At 32.7% G+C, this 17,384-nt stretch overlaps 2 protein-coding genes across 3 annotated transcripts in view; one reads left to right on the top strand and one right to left on the bottom strand.

The window, feature by feature from the left end:
* LOC114325370 (potassium/sodium hyperpolarization-activated cyclic nucleotide-gated channel 2) overlaps window positions 1-17,384 on the top strand; it is a 571,529-nt gene that overhangs the window by 167,139 nt on the left and 387,006 nt on the right. The gene's annotated exons all lie outside the window — the stretch shown is intronic.
* Window positions 240-16,148, bottom strand: LOC114325367 (uncharacterized). Its single transcript, XM_050653528.1, has 6 exons — window positions 15,964-16,148; window positions 10,604-10,820; window positions 10,428-10,554; window positions 8,761-8,867; window positions 2,302-2,570; window positions 240-458 (listed from the first exon to the last, which is right to left on the bottom strand). Exons 1-6 carry the CDS (start codon window positions 16,017-16,019, stop codon window positions 377-379), a joined length of 858 nt encoding a protein of 285 aa, XP_050509485.1. The 5' UTR covers window positions 16,020-16,148; the 3' UTR covers window positions 240-376.

Genomic DNA, 17,384 nt, shown 5'->3' with positions numbered 1-17,384 from the left:
GCAGAAGAATTCTGAAAATATCGTGTCAGAACACGTCACAAACAAAAAAGTCACAAACAAAGTATGTTTTAGTAACAGAAGACAATGGAGAAAACATAACAAGTCTTGTAATTTAGAAAAGTATATGATTGTAACACGTACAAAAACAACGCTTTAAAGAAATTGATAAAAATTCCCTACAACTCCGATAAATTTTTAGTACAAGTCTGCAAATTTAGTACAAAACAAAACACTATATGTTAATTAAATTACTGGTTTTATTAAGATAATATTCACACTTTTTACAAAATAAAAACGATACTTTAGTATCAGAACAATTTTAATTTTGATTAGTGATCAATCAGAATAATTTTGTGGTTAATTTTCCATTTTCTTGTTATTTCTTGTTATTTGTCAAAAATTGTAAAGTCCAAGCTGATCCAGGAGCAGCGTTTTCTAACATAGTCGTCAAAGTTTCTCTAAAAATGTGATTGTACAGATTAGGTTTCTATTTTTAGTTAATTTGTTACTAACAAAAACTAGTGTCTACATGATTTGGAGCTGCATCATCCATGAGTAGTTAATAGTAGCGTTATATCAAAATCGTTTTGTATTACATTGTATTCGATAGAATTACTCTAGGAATTATACTCCAAGGAATATGCCATAGGAAAGATACCCCAAGACTCGCTAGAAGAATCAGTATTCATCTAATACCGAAAAAGCCAAACCACAACACTGCAATTACTTTCGTCTGGTAAGCTTTATGACACATGCAGTAAAAGTCCGAATAACAGGTGTACATAACCGAATCTATTAAAAGTACGAAACAATCATCGGAGACGATTAGTTTTGGTTGAGAGCCATCATGACAACGAGAGAAGCCCTATTAAGTTTACTAGTTCTGGCTCAAAAATACTACAACTAAAAGAAAGATAGATATGCTTTCTCAGACTTCGAAAAAGCATTTGATACAGTAAGACACGACCTACTATTAGAACGATTGCAAGAAGTCGGTTTAGATGAAAAAGACATCAAACTACTAAAAAACTTATACTGGAACCAAAACGCCAGAATTAGGATCGAAATTTCCACGTCCGAAAAAGTTGAAATTAGTAGCGCAAATGGTTGTTAGACAAGGATGTGTTCTGTTACCCCTGCTATTTAATCTTTACTCAGAGTTTCTATTTAAACAGGCACTGAAAATTCCAAAGATGGAGTCGAGGAGAATGGCCTAAATATCAATAGCATCAGATACGCCGACGATACGGTGTTGATTGCGGATTGCTATTTGGGTCTACAACGATTCATCGACAGGAACAACTCGGTTTGTGAGCAATTTGGTATGAAAATAAAAATTAAGAAAACCAAAGTGATGTCAACCCAAAAAAATATGCCTCAACCGTGCACAATAAACGGACACATTGTAGAACTGGTCACTAAATTTAATCTGGGATGTTAGATCGATCGCAGCCTAAATCCTGATCTAAAAATAATATCTAGAATAGAACAGGCTAGAGAATTTTTCGAAAAAATTAAAAGAATATAACTCGAAATTCGATTAGGTTTCTCTTCTATATAAAGTTGAGACGTGGACCCTTAAAACCAACCATAACTAATTGGAGGACTTTGAAATGTAGATCTACCGAAGAATCCTCAAAGGTACCACACTAGGAGAGTGTACCCGGTCAAACACATGCTAAGATGTATATCGGACGGAAATGTGCTAGTAGGGATGAGTTACTGCTAAAAATAAGCAGGAATCAGATCAGATTCATAACAGGTTTCCTCACTGGACATGCACCAGTTAAGGGTCACCTGCATATAATGGGGCTGTTTCATGGAGACTTGAGCTGCAGACTCTGTAACAGAAAACCTGAAACAGTCAACATATTTTGCATAACTGTGAGGCATTGGATCGGAGGCGGTAAACACTTTTCGGAGACATTGAAGTGACTCCAAATATATATGGCACCCACCCACTAGACCTGTACAAGCTGGTACAGGGTTCCAGAATTCTGAAATGGGTTTCATAAGTACAATAAGCCAAGTGGCTGCAGTACAACCGGTTCACAACAGACGGCTTCCAGGGAAAAAAAAGAAATATCTGACAATAGATATGGCTAAATTTTGAACAGCTGAAGACAGAAAAGAGTGTGCAATTGTAGTATCCAACTTTCATTGGGAAAAGGGCACTTTAAGAAAAAGAAGAATTTCAAGAAAATACACAATGAACCAGATAATTAAATAAGTAACTAAAGAAAGTCATATGTTAATTGTTTTTGAAAAAATCGTTATCTAAAATATAATTTTAAGACTTACGATGCAACTGCCTGTCCTTTTGCTGATTTTAAAGCCTTTTTGTCATCATCCGCAAAGCCAGTAATAATTTTAACTCCAGTGCCTTTATTAAACTTCGAAGACATCGATTGACCAAAACTCATTAAGTAGCTTCGGGTGGCCACTAAAACGGGAGATAAGTTCTCTTCCTCACAGGGTGAAACTATAAGATTGCAGATAGTTCCTCCTTTTCCCCCTTTCTGGGTACTAAGGAGTTCGTAGCCAATTAGTGTACTTCTCACTATGCCTGTCTGAAAATTAAAAAAAGTGATCGGTTACTAATCGAGCAATTTTTGACAAAGTTTTGTTTCTATTTTTCGGCGTAGGATCATTAAGTCATTTTTCTTTCTTCCTTTTAATAAGTCCCCATCCAGTGATATCAGAATACCTACTGCTTCTTTTACTATTGTATTTTCTGCATCATTTCGTGCTTTAAGAATTTGTTTTCTGTGATAGTTTCTTTGTTTTTTTTAAATCTATTAATTATATTGCTTGCTTTTTTAACCAGTTTTATAACTAAGAATAAAATACTGAAAACTTTTGTTTTTGAATACTTCTACACAATTTATTACAATTTATTTTGACCACAGCTATTTCAGCAGATTACCTTTCTCAACTGATGTATTTTTAAAATAAAAATGTATACCATTTTGTATGTAATATAATAAAAATGTATACCATGTATTTTTACTATGCGTTTACAAAATTATAAATTAACTTCCCAAAAACTTACATCGGTTAAAATGATACAACAACAACACAATGTACAAATGAACAAACGTATATAGCAGAACACCAATCTTTTATTAATATAAACACATATTCGACCTACGTATTTCATCTTCTAGATCAGTGATTTCCAAAATGGTCCAAAGGTCTAAAGGTGGACCCCCAGGGGTCCACAAGGGACTCAACGGGGTCTACGTTGGGTGAAATAAAAATGGGGGATCACAAGTTGTAAGTGGAGTTCCACGAAAATTTTATAGTGATTTGGTATTTATTTAAACAAATTTCCATTTTTTTCGTAATATATCGATAGAAATCAATGCAAAAAATAATGATTTAATAGTAGGGACACAAAAATGTCATCACAATGCATTATAATAAGTTATTTTGATTAAAAATGTTATTTTTGTGTAGAAAACCTTAAAATACCGTTTTTTATATTTTGCTCCATTCCCAAAAAAACATGTCCTTCGATTTGACTGAAAATTTGCCCACATATAGCGAAAACACAGGATTTTAAGTGGTTAAAATTTTTTTTTATAGTTTTACAATATAAAAAAAACATGTGGAATAATATCAGTGTCAAAAATATAGGCGTCTACTTTAAGTACAATTAACTTGGGAAATATCGACCGAACGAAAAAAATGGTTAAAAAAATTGTAATAAATATTGTAAACACGATTTATTTGCAACAATATCACTTCGTAAAATGTTTGCCGAAAAGTTGAAAATGGCGGAGATATTAAACAAAAACCACTGCTATCAAACCAATCAGGTCTTATGCTCGCGCCTTTACCGCATACGTAGGTACTACTACCTGAAATATTGATTTTAGCAAAAAAATGAAAGAGATTAAAAGTGTATAAAATTTAATTGTGTACATTTTTTATAGGCACATTTTTGTTATAAAACTAATAAAAAACGAGATAATTCAATAACTCGGAAAATATCGACGAAACAAAAAATTTATAATAAAAGAAATTACTTAATAGAAAATAGGAAATCATATTTTCAACAATTTCAGTCGTTACACTTTTTGTCGGAAAATTAAAAATAACGGAGATATTGAGCAAAAACGGTTCTCCTTTAAAATCAAGATGGCGGCTAACGCAGCAGCAGAATTCATTCGAGAGTTTAAATTTACACTACTATTGACCCCCTAAAGCTTAGAAAAATAGAATCTGGCTTGGGTAGCTGGGCATGCAAGATCAAATGCTAACCCGACTGGACTATATAATTTTGACTCTGATATTAGTGCATGTAACTTTTCTTTTATTGTAAAACTATACAAATTCTTTTAACAACTTAAAGTCCTATGTTATGACTATCTCTGGGCAAATTTTCAGCCAAATAGAAGAACATGTATTTGGGAATGGAGGTAAATGTAAAAAACAGTATTCTACAGGTTTTCTACCCTAAAATTTGATCAAAAACATGTTTTAAATAAAGAATCTTGTTATAATGCCTAATAATCACATTTTTACGATAAAAAATGCAAAGTTTAAATAAATTCCAGATCACTGTAAAATCCATTGGAATGATATTTTGAGGAGAAAAAAAGAAGAAAAAACGGTTCGACCTTCACTAATGTCTTATTTTTTTCCACCAAAGTTCCCCCGCCCCAGGCAATTTTCTAGACCCGCTACTGACGTGCACAGCTACGAAATACCACTTCTGCTGGGGGTCCACCGAAACCAGTAAATTTTTTAAAGTGGTCTACGAGTAAAAGTAGTTTGGGAACCTCTGTTCTAGGTTATAATCATTCTTTTGATGATTAATTTCAAATTCTCCATATTCAAAGTAAAGGTCCATATTCATAAGCCATAAACAGTTCAGATAAACAGTTCTTCCCTCAACTTATTCATTTAAAAACTATAATGTATGGATGCATGATAAAAAATATCCAAAAACAAGTAAAATCCTTTATAAAAGGTATATTTATTAACATTCCCTTAAAAGGTCTACATCACAGAGCTAGTTTTCGATCGGATAACCGATCATCATCAGTGCTGACATGCTAACCACCAAAATACAAAAATATTCGGGTAAAAACTCTTTAAACTTGATCCGTCGTGGAAACATAGATTATAATTGTGAAATTGAACATGAACATGGATGCACAAAATATCACATGTATTCTGTCCAAGGTACCATTTGAGCCCAAATTGAGTTGTTCACATGTTGAATAGATGGTGGCAAATGATGGTGGTCTTGCACTGATGATGATCGGTTATCCGATCGAAAACTAGTTCTGTGATGTAGCCCTTTTTATGGAATTTTAATAAATATACTCTTTATAAAGGATTTTACTTATTTTTTGTAATATATGGTGTACAGCCAACTACAGGAAAACTTTTTCCTCGTGGATTTTTAAAAATATATCACTTGTGAAAGGTGCTCTATTACTCTTTTACCTCTTTCACAATAACTTTTTTTATTTCCTCGGCCTGTTTTATGTTCTTTTAAACATCATTATCCTTTAATTTTCTTTAGTTATCTAATTTTTTGCCTTATCTGCTAACGTTTTTACGGGTACTATTAACATTTAACTTCTTTTATTCAGTTATTATTGATAAATTAAAGTATAGATTTTCAATAAGTAACAGCATTAAATATCTGTCAAAGATGATGAAAAACAAATACTTTTATGTATACACAAAATATTTTCAGATCTGTTCTTTTTTCCTTCGTTATCCAAACTCACAATTCAAATTTTACAGCTAACCTACATTCTTTCTGCCAAACAAATTCGCGTTTTTTCGCGAAGCACGTCTTTATTTTATTGATAATTGAATATGTCTTTCCACCCTTTTTATTGACATGAGTTTTTGAGATGTGAAAATATTCGTACATAACTCTAAACAGTCTGTTTTTTTATAATAAGCCTAGAACCAAAAAAAAATGTGAAAAACCATCAGTACGGGGAGTTGACACTTGAGAGTTTAGTTAAAAATATTATTAGATGTAAGTGGATGCAAGAATATAAACATAAAAAGAGGACGGTTATTATCGTTAGCGTAAAAATTTAAAACAAAAGCAACAGTATTCCGCCAAACGAAGTGTATAAATTAGTGAAAAAACTAAAAAATTTAGCAAAACGAAAAATTTAGCAATACAGACAAGAGTGATCAAAATATTTAACATAGTGAAATGCCATTGTCATTTTCTTTGCCTATGAGAGTTTATATTAGATCATACCACTATAAACTCCCTTTACAGAAATGTCTTGCCTAAGTCTGCCATCATGTTTCCTACTTCTTCGAGGAGCCAACAACTCGGCAATTCTGTGACTCGGGTGACTACTATATCGACATTGAAAATTTTCATCAAGAAGTTTAGAATCTTAGCTGGCAGGAATAAAACCTTGGTTTTCGAGTGCATGCCCTTGGTTGTGTTGTTTAAGAATGAGTTTTTTATTAAGAGTTTCGATCCAGTATAGATGCTGGACTGGCGATATTGGCTAATTCTTGGATTAATTCTGAAGGATATTAACGTCTTCTTCCTATGATTCTCCTCAGGATTTTCCTTTAGGTTGCCATGATTTGATTAATTTGTCTTTTGTTGAGGGCTGGGTATATTCTGGCTCTGTATTCGATGATTGGTTTGATATACATATATTTTGTATAGTATGTATGTGTCTATTTTTTTAATGTGTTCTCCGGTAAGTTGTCGTTTGCATCTCCGTCGTATGTCTAGCTATTTAGTATGGTATAACTAGACCCAAACCCAGACATCCAAAGTGAAAGTTATCCTCCAACACCAAATTGTTCTCTATGGTCCACATAACGTTTAGAAAAAAGTCACACCATTTTGAGCGTCGGGTTTGGGAGGGGGGGAGAGGGGGAGAAATCGGTAAATTCGTTGTTTATTATGTTTTTCGTCAATATTTCTAAAACTATGCGGTTTAGCATGAACAAGCTTCTATAGAAAAATGTTCTACATTAAATTTTAAATAAAAAAGGTCCTTTGCATAATCCTTCTAAAATGAACGGTTCAAAAGTTACGTAGGTAATTTTAGGTAGGTAGGTATCATAGTATAGTATAATTGGTCCAAAAAAAGGCCTAACCCAGACATCCAAAGTAAAAGTTTTCCTTCAACACCAAATTGTTCTATATGGTCCATATATTGTTCAGTAAAAAGTTACACCATTTTGAGCGTCCGGTTTGGGGGGGGGGAGATGGGGGAAAAGTCGGTAAATTAGTAGTTTTTTACGTTTTTCGTCAATATTTCTAAAACTATGCTTTAGCAAGACCAATGTTCTACGTGAAATTTAAAACAAAAAATGTTCTATACATAATTGTTATAAAATCAACGGTTCCAGAGTTACGGAGGGTAAAATTGGAGGTTTTCGATACTTTTTATATTCTTTGGGAAATTTATAGAAATTTTCTTTTACAGGATTGTGTTTTGTAAATAAAATTTGCTATTCCAGTGGCCGATGATATGTTAGTGATATGTTAGTGAAACGTCAACCTCACCAGCCAAAATCATCATCAATTGCCCAGATAATATAAAAAGTATCGAAAACATCCACTTTTCACCCTCCGTAACTCTGGAACCGTTGATTTTATAGCAATTATGTATAGAACCTTTTTTGTTTTAAATTTTATGTAGAATGTAGAACATTTTTGTTTAGACCATTCTTTACGCTAAAGCATAGTTTTAGAAATATTGACGAAAAACCTAAAAAAACTACTATTTTACCGGCTTCTCCCCCATCTCCCCCCAAACCGGACGCTCAAAATGATGTAACTATTTACTGAGCAATATGTGGACCATATAGAACAATTTGGTGTTGGAGGAAAACTTTTACTTTAGATGCCGGAGTTAGGCCTTTTTTGGACCAATTATACTATACTACCTCCGTAACTTTGGAACCGTTCATTTTAGAAGGATTATGCATAGGACCTTTTTTATTGCAAATTTAATGTAGAATATTTTTGTATAGAAGGTTGTTCATGCTAAACCGCATAGTTTTAGAAATATTGAAGAAAAACCTAAGAAACTACGAATTTACCGATTTCTCCCCCCTCTCCCCACAAACCCGACGCTCAAAATGGTGTGACTTTTTTCTGAATATTATGTGGACCATAATATACAACAATTTGGTGTTGGAGGATAACTTTCACTTTGGATGTCTGGGTTATGCCATTACATATTTGGATCAATTACAGTCGGAAAAATTAAAGAGTACCCATGAACTAACATATAAAACACGCTGTATTTTCCTGTCAACGTCTCACAAAGAAAATTGTCCAGTGCAAGTACATGTAACAATAATTATTACATGTACTTGCGCTGGCCAATTTTTTGTGTGACACGGTGACAGGAAAATACAGCGCGTTTTATATGTTCGTTCATGGGTATTCTTTAATTTTTCCTACTGTATATCATACTAATTCTAGCTCTGTCTGATAGTGTCTTACCATCGATGTTTTTAAGGGTTTTTATCTCTGCTGTTTCTAGCATTCTTTCTTCGTTTGGCATTCTGTCCTCTCCTGGTGATTTTCTATTTATATATAGCGTTTAAACAGAATATTGTATACTATGTCATATTTATACTACCTATAATAATTTACTTACACAAAATGACCCTAAGAAAGAAAAAATACTACAAAATTTCAAAGGAATTTTAACACCCTGTAAGAAAATGGCATAAATAAAATGGAAAACAAATACTGAATATAAAACTACTAAAACCAAACTGACTTACCAAATTTCTGTCTATTTCCTCCGTCCACTTATATTTTTCTGATTGTTCAATAATATTAACAATTATGTCCAGACTGCAAAAATGCTTTTTGGAACTTAAAAATGCATCTAAAATAAAATATTGATTTAAGTACAAAATAAAATAAAATACTGTTTCTGTCTTGCTTGTTTTCAAAAGCTATTTCTAATCCCTTTATAGTTGGCAGTACTTCTGAGCCCACGATTTTTATTTTTATTTTGACTTTCTCCTTTGTTGATTCATCAGGCTGGCTTTGCGAGCTGTACGGTTTTGTTGAAGTCTTTAACTATCGTTGTTATTGTATATTTGTCCTTCCCTTCCTTATTATTGGTGTCTTTAATTTTGATAATTTTCTAAACACTTAGTGTTGATCTTAGATATTTTATGCTTGTTATTTTTATTTTCCAATTACTTTTTTTACTTCTCCGTTTTTCTTGAGTATGACGTTGGCACAGTGTAAAGAGCGACAGTAAAACCACTCCTCTGTCGGCACTTTGATCTCAAGAAGTAATACCGGCAGTACGCAATTGATAATTCACCAGTGGTGGATGCGGGTTTTCCCTGTTAAAACCCGTACGTTTCTATGCGACTAGCAATACGAGAGTGGGGCAAAAGCGACTAAGAACATTGCGCGGTCGCCATCTGCGACTACAGATTTTACTTCCAATTTTTCGGAGAGTGGTTCCACTGTCCCTCTTTATACTGTGACGTTGGTTTTTCATTAGTAGTTGTCTTCTTTCCTTCATTATGTGCTTAGTTTCGTTACTTTTGTCTTCGTTAGTTCCAAAAAAAACCGAAACCTTCGAAAAGGTATTATTTATATTTTTGTTAACGTCGTGCCGTCAATTTGGTCGTGATTATGTGGGTGATCTGATTCGAACCTACTCACTTAGTTTGAAGGTTTCGCGCTAATATTTATTTTCGCCCTAACTATGCAATGGTCGCTACCTTTTTTTATTTGTATTGTTGTGACGTCTTTAAATATTCTTTTATTGTTTTGGGCTTCTGTGTGGGCGGAGTGTTGGGCTTCTGTGTCTTGGCCCATTTCGCTATACGTTCTGGGTCCATCCGATCTACGTGGTCTCCCCATATGCGTCGTCGTGCTCTTGTCCATCTCACTACGTGTTGAACGCATAGCTCTTTCAATGTGCCTTCGTTTCGTATTCTATCTCTGAGTGTGATACCTCTTATGGATCTTAGTGTTTTCATCTCTGTTGTTATCATTATTTGTTTGGTCTTTGTTGTCTCGGCCGTTGTCTCAGCTGCGTATACGGGTCTAAGACATGTCTTATAAATGCGGAATTTGCTTTCGGTGCTCATATATTTATTCCGTCAGATTATATCCCTCAGGAAACCAGATATTCTCGCTGCTTTCGTTGCCTGCTGTTTTGTTTCTTGCCACAGATGCCTGTCGCTAGATATTTCCACACCCAAGTATCTACAATCCATTACCTGTTCGATTATAAGTGAACGACCATAATATAATCGAACAGGTCTCTTTTTGTAAAAGAGCAAAGTATTGATAGCATACACGTAGCAATAATTATATAAATTTTGCTCCTCTTGTATTGGTTATGATGAATCCGAAAATATGAAAACCTACTGCATAGCATATTTTGGATACACAATATAAAAGATTATTTACTTACTTCTTAACAACAGGGCATCTCTTAAGTCAGACCGAATGAATGCAGCTCTATTTGGATCAAAACACTGACAGAGTTCGTCTAGCTTTTTTCGCCCTAAATTTTCATCGGTATCTGTAAACATAACACCCTGTAATTACTTTTTTAGTTAATTGTGGTCTTTTTATAATAAACCTTACCTTAGCGCCACATCTTAACAGCTCTTGAACACAAATTAAGCCACATGGTGTCGATCCGCCTGTTACAAGGGCAACTTTCTTGGATAGTGGTCCTGATTCTGAAGGGGCTGATTCTAAAGAAGCCTTGAGTTTGATTGAAGCGGAAGTATCCGTGTGTTTTGCGGAGGCGAAGACAGTAGTAGTAGCTTGACGATACAATGAATTCAGTTTGAAAGCTCTTTAACAATAATATTTTAAATTATGACTTGGCATTGACTTTTATAACAAAACAATATGTAAAAATGAACATGATAAGTTCCACTATTAAGACTATCTATCGATTTAATGTTCAAGAACATCCCTCTTTTGACACAGGCTTCTCCGTATTTCCCAATGTTATGCTGAGTGCTGTTGAAGAACTTCATGCCTTAGTTTTCCCTTTAGGTTACAATTTTGGATTGTGAAATTCTGCAGTTCACCGAACTCTCAAAAAGACAATTGGTATCCCTCCAAATTCACGATTATACAAGAACTGTGGGCAGATAATACAGATAGAAGACTGGAGTTTTTTTAAACTATTGCAAATTTGCTTGGAAGAGATCTCAACGTAAAAAACTTTAACTTGTTTTGTGACAAGTCAACACTTTGTTTAAACGAAACCAGTAATAAACAAAATACATTCTTTTGGAGTCCACATTGGTTTCAAGAAGATAATATTCTAACACCTGGTTTTAACAATGCTGGATAGCGCCCGCCCTTTTTAGGAATGATCTGCCTAATTATCTTCAAGAAATATTACCAAACCCTCAGATGGGAAAATGAAGGTTTATTGACTAAGCACGTTGTCCTCCGATGAAAGTAATACCCGAAAAACAAAAATAATGATCGTAGACAGGGAAAATAATAATCTAGCGGGCACACACCACAATAGATCAATCAAGTTAGTAAAAAATAAGCCGTTTTTCGACATAATGGAAAAGACGAGTTTTGACAGTTGAAATGTGTAGTATGAGATATTACAAAAAGACTACCATCTTGGGATTCATCAATTTTTTAGTGGAACAATTTTTAAATAAACAATCAAAACGTCAAACTTAGTTTTGTGCTCATAACTTAAAAACTTGTTTATTTAGAGATTTGACGTCCACAGGTACCTTTTTCCGAAAAAAAAGATATATCGAATGAGATACGCTACATGAAAATCGGTTAATAAACAAAAAAGTTATTGCAAAACGGACGACAAAATCGCTGTTTTTGAATATTGTTAATAACAATTTTATTTTTTATTATAATATGTTTAAATATACCCAAACTTGAGGGCATTATGGTGTGTGAATGGTGTGCAAAAAATGGTCCAGATCTGTTTAATAGTTTTTGCAAAATTGAATTTGTTTATAAAATTTTTTGAAAAACGAGCTTATTTCTGAGGCTGGTCCAGTTAATTTGGCTGAATGTATCTCAATAATCTGGGGCTCATTTCCTTCGTTAAGATGTATACTAACAGCCTATGAAAAAGAAAGTAAAAAAAATACATGTACATACACAAAATTATTTGTTAATAAATAGCAGTTTTTAAGCTTATAAACAATTACAATAATTTCGTAGAAATTAGATAAAATTAAATGGCAATAAAAATACGGAAAGCTGGTTAAAATAATTAACTTCTAAAAAAAATTTTTAGGTCCTACGACCCTTGGGGTCTGAGATGGTCCCTTTTTTTGGAAAAATCACTGTTACGTTAATTAACAACACTAAGAGCTGAAATTAACCAATCTTTTACAAGAAAAGTCAAAGTTTTTAGCAAGAAAAAATGTTAAAAATTGTTTAAACAGGACTGTTATAAACAAAGAGTATTTTGCATTCCGACTAAAGTAAAAAAAAATAGTGGGCGTAGCCGAATGAGAATAAATTCGCGCACTACCATTCGCTAGACCGTTGCAGCTCATTTTTAACATTGACAGTATACCGGATTTGAAGCTTAATATTATAATATATTATATTTTGGTAGAAACTTGAATTTTATGAATATTATTCTGTTGCACATTTATTTAGTAGAATTATATTTTAAATAAATAAATTTAAAAAATAACAATAAAAAGGCCACTTCAAAAAAGTTTTATACATCCCATTAGCTGATTTGTTTTGGATAATTTTGCAATGAAAATAAGATAAATGTTATTATTTTAATGTGGTACCATAGATAAAAAAAATTAGTAAACTTGGTACAGTAGAACCCGATAGGTATAGGCCATTTTTTCCGGACGCTCTATTTTGAATCTGTGTGTAGTCCACGCTGTATCGTCGATCCCGTTAGGTTAATTATTCCGATTCGTATTTTTTGCACAAACATACTCAAAAAAAAGTTCCTTATAACAAATCCAGAGGGTACCAAGAGGTACCGCGGTTGGTAAATTGTTTAAACAATTTTTGTCAGATTTCATTAGTTTCATGTTTACTTATAAAAGTTGGGTGACAAACTGTCTAGTTTATAATTTTAACCAACGCAGCATTAAAACATAGGTCATAAAGAAGTTTTCTGGAAAATTTCAAGTCAAAATATGCAACACGAAAAAAGTTACGCGACCTTACAGACGAGTGGCACTCCCCCAAAAAACGCTCATTTCTCGAGATACTAACTACGGTGTGGTGAATACTTTTGGTCTTACTTTATGTTTTTTATGGTGCTGAAAACGAAAATGGAATTATTTTGAATTTTAGATGGGGAAACATTGTCAAAATCGCAATTTTACACTAAATATAAAAAAAATGAAATCACGTTTTTCTTAAAATTTAAAGTTACACCATTTTTTTTTTCTATAAAACATTTTGTTTTATAGAACTCTGTGTGAACATTGTACTCTATGTAGATTTTAACATAAACTTGATGAAACAGCTAAATTTCAAAATTTTGTCACTCAACTTTTGCGATTAAACTTTTGCAATTCAAGAATCTACACCTTTTACTTCCAACAATTTATAACTTTTTTTATAGTAAGGCAGAAAGATTGAAGCAGGTCCCATTGTCTTCAGAAAGGTGAGAAATATATACTATAAAAATTTCAGAAAAAATATTAAAATGAAACTGAGTTGTAGCGAGTTAAACGCAAAAAAACGAGATTTTATTTTTTTTTTATTTATAGTGTAAAATTGCGATTTTGCCAATGTTCCCCCACGCAAAATTCAAAACAATCCCAATTTTCGTTTTCAGCACCATCAAATATAATATAAAGTATGACCAAAATTAGCCATTCACCACACCGTGGTCAGTATCTCGAGAAATACGCTTTTTTTGAAGTGTGCCGCTCGTCTATAAAGTCACATAACATTTTTCCTATTGCATATTTTGAATTAAATTTTTTTGGAAAACTTCTTAATGGGTCATATTTTATTTTATTGCTGTGTTGGTTAAAATTAAAAACTAAAAAGTTTGTCACTCAACTTTTTTAAGTAAACATGAAACTAACGAAATCTGACGACAAAATGTTTAAAAATTAGCAACTTCTCTTTTAATGTGTTTAATCATTTTGGACAAATTGCATTGTTATCTAACTGCTTCAAAGATGACACAGTAAAATTTTCAAACGGAAATATTTACAGCGACCAAAAATACAGCGAGGTAAAATTGAAAAATCATCAAAATTGATTTTTCGCATTTTTGCATAAAATTTGATTTTTGAACATGCTCCACTAATTCTGGAAAAAAATATACTCCATATTCGGATTCAGAGACCCCGAAAACATAAGGAATGACCACAATTTGTCATTTAACTTAAAGTTGATTTTTGTGGTCGGTATAACGTAATTTTAGGGGTTGCTGGCGCTCGCAAGCCGTGCCCACGATTCAGTCAGTCGACTACGCCCGCTATTTTTACTTTAGTTGGAACGCAAAATACTCTTTGTTTATAACACTCTTGTTTAAACAATTTTTAACATTTTTTCTTGCTAAAAACTTTATTAAAAACTTTGACTTTTCTTATAAAAGATTGGTTAATTTCATCTCTTAGTGTTGTTAATTAAAGTAACAGTGATTTTTTCAAAAAAAGGGGCCATCTCAGCCCCCAAGGGTCGTAGGACTTAAAATGTTTTTTAGAAGATATGTATTTTAACCAGCTTTCTGTATTTTTATTGCCATTTAATTTGATCTAATTTCTACGGAATTATTGTAATTGTTTATAAGCTTAAAAACGGCCATTTATTAACAAATAATTTTGTGTACGTACATGTAATTTTTTTTACTTTTTTTTTCATAGGCTATTAGTATACATCTTCACGAAGGAAATGAGCCCCGGATTATTGAGATCCATTCAGCCAAATTAACTGGACCAGCCTCAGAAATTAGCTCGTTTTTAAAAAATTTTTAAAACAAATTCAATTTTGCACAAACTATTCAACAGATCTGGACAATTTTTTGCACACCATTCAAACACCACAATGATCTCAAATTGAGGTATATTTAAACATATTTTAATAAACAATAAAATTGTTATTAACAATATTCAAAAACAGCGATTTTGTCGTCCGTTTTGCAATAACTTCGTTGTTTATTAACCGATTTTTATTTAGCTTTTCTCATTCGATGTATCTTTTTTTTCTGAAAAAGTTACCTGTGGACGTGAAATCTCTAAATAAACAAGTTTTTAAGTTATGAGCAAAAAACTAAGTTTGACGTTTTGATTGTTTATTTAAAAATTGTTCCACTAAAAAATTGGTGAATCCCAAGATGGTAGCCTTTTTGTAATATCTTGTACCTACTACACATTTCAACTGTCAAACCTAGTCTTTTCCGTTACGTAAAGTAAAAACCTAACTTGATTGGCCTACAAGGAGAATTTCGAAGAAGTAGACAGATTCGTATATTTGGGCTCCCTGATAACTAACAGTGGTGATTGCTCCTCAGGAATCAAGCGTAGACTACTAATGGCTCGAATTTCGAATCAAAGCAACTAATTACATATATATTAATTAAAATATGGAAAGATCGAACAAGAAAAAGGAATACTAAGCCCAAGTTGGTCAATGTTCTTATTTTTCCCATTGCTAGGTACGTACCCCAATTTGTCAATTCTGGAGGAGCCTCACATAAAAAAGGCTATAAAAAAAGTAAACTGAGCATACCTAAATTAGTCCGGCTTAGCCAGAAGAATGGGGAACATGGAATTATTGGTAGTAAAAAGAAAAGTTGAAAGCCCAAGATCAAGAGAAAGATCCCCAATATGATGGACAGACCAAATGAAGACTCTGGTGGGAAAATATCTGCATGAAGCAGTCCACAGGATCGCGGCCAATGGAGGCAGCAAGCTAACAATATAACCACGGTCTAACAAGGGCTCAATCAATAAAGAAGAGGATATTAAAACTTAGTTAGCTGAATAAGTACTTACATTTTTTCTTTAAATTGATGGATTGAAGTTACTAATAATTTTGGAAATGTCAGCATTTTATATCACTTTTATATTTCTACATTCTAAATTTCGCTAGCACATTTTATAATTTTGGTGATGACAGACATGGTTTAATAAATTTGACATTTATGCGCCTTTGGCAGCCCTAATACACTCATATGACGTTGAAATAATAATGCCATTTAAATCTATGTTCTGTTATTCTAAAACGTCAATTATTATTCAATAATTTAAAATATTTATCTAATAAAAAAGCCTGTTAAATCAACCACTTTTTAACTCGTTTACTCCTTATTTTACATTAAAGAAACTTATAATATCAGATTAAATTACGAAAGACATTAACAATAATGGCATAATGACAAAACACAAAAAGTAAATCCGAACTGTTTAGATTTTGGGCTCTTTCTGAAACCACAAACAAAACTTTAAACAAAGAATTTGATCAACAATAATTAATTGCTTTCTGCGGCAGTAATCGTGTCAATATTTGCTTACTGTGTTGCGTTGTGTGGATGTTACCGGTAGATTTACTTTGTATAGTTTACACATTGATGCGAGTTCACACGAGTCAACAAACATACTCAAATGACATATTACAAATGAATAAACCTGTTAAACAGTTTATTCAGATGATTTATTAGAACACTAGTGAGATTCTACATAATAAGCTCATTGGAGTATGTTAAGACATCACAGTAATAATAGTGGACATCTGATTGTATAATACAATAATTTCATGTATTTACGTCTTTATTCTTTACTATAATTTTTTATCTCTGTTTTTCTTTTACAGGTAAGTGAAACAAATCAATTTCATGTAAGTACATCTACTTCTTATGTACAGTTTTGCTACTTTGACGAAGCCAAAATACTACACATAGAAATATTGTACAGTATTTAAAAATAATTGCCAGGTGCACGATTTGTTTTTTTTTATTCGAGTCTGAGAAGATCCTCCTGATGAAGGGCCTTAACTCTGCAACACTTGCTGATTTAGTTTTATACACTCACCGGCAGAGAAAACGGGCACCCCAAAAAATGGGTCATTTTTAATGTCTTGTATTTCCTAAACCTGATGTCCGATTTAAGTAATTTTTTAATATGTTATAGCCTTATTCTTTATCAATATCGCTGTAATAATATTGTTGCTAGACAGGTACATTGTCATTGTATACAGGGTGTACGAATCAAACTGTGTTTTTTTCTCAAACTTTGGAACACCCTGTGGAATGTTCTAGCTTTTATAAAATACTGAAATTATAACGAAACTATAGCCTCAGGTTTTCTTAACATTCTGTTTTTTGATTCATTCGCTTATGTTGGATAATAAAAAAGTTAAGCACTTTAACAACTACCCCTGTTTTTCGTTAATACAGGGTGTTTTTAAATAAGTACGC

Source organism: Diabrotica virgifera, chromosome 6 (assembly GCF_917563875.1).
Source record: "Diabrotica virgifera virgifera chromosome 6, PGI_DIABVI_V3a".
In the NCBI taxonomy this organism is placed as follows: domain Eukaryota; kingdom Metazoa; phylum Arthropoda; class Insecta; order Coleoptera; family Chrysomelidae; genus Diabrotica; species Diabrotica virgifera.
This window is presented reverse-complemented; position numbering and strand designations above follow the sequence as displayed.

Coding starts and splice junctions, on each gene's coding strand:
- LOC114325367 (XM_050653528.1), bottom strand. CDS start 16,019: ATGCTGACATTTCCAAAATTATTAGTAACTTCAATCCATCAATTTAAA. Junction 10,555..10,603: donor TGTTAAGATGTGGCGCTAAG/GTAAGGTTTATT, acceptor AAGTAATTACAG/GGTGTTATGTTTACAGATAC. Junction 459..2,301: donor AAAGGACAGGCAGTTGCATC/GTAAGTCTTAAA, acceptor TCACATTTTTAG/AGAAACTTTGACGACTATGT.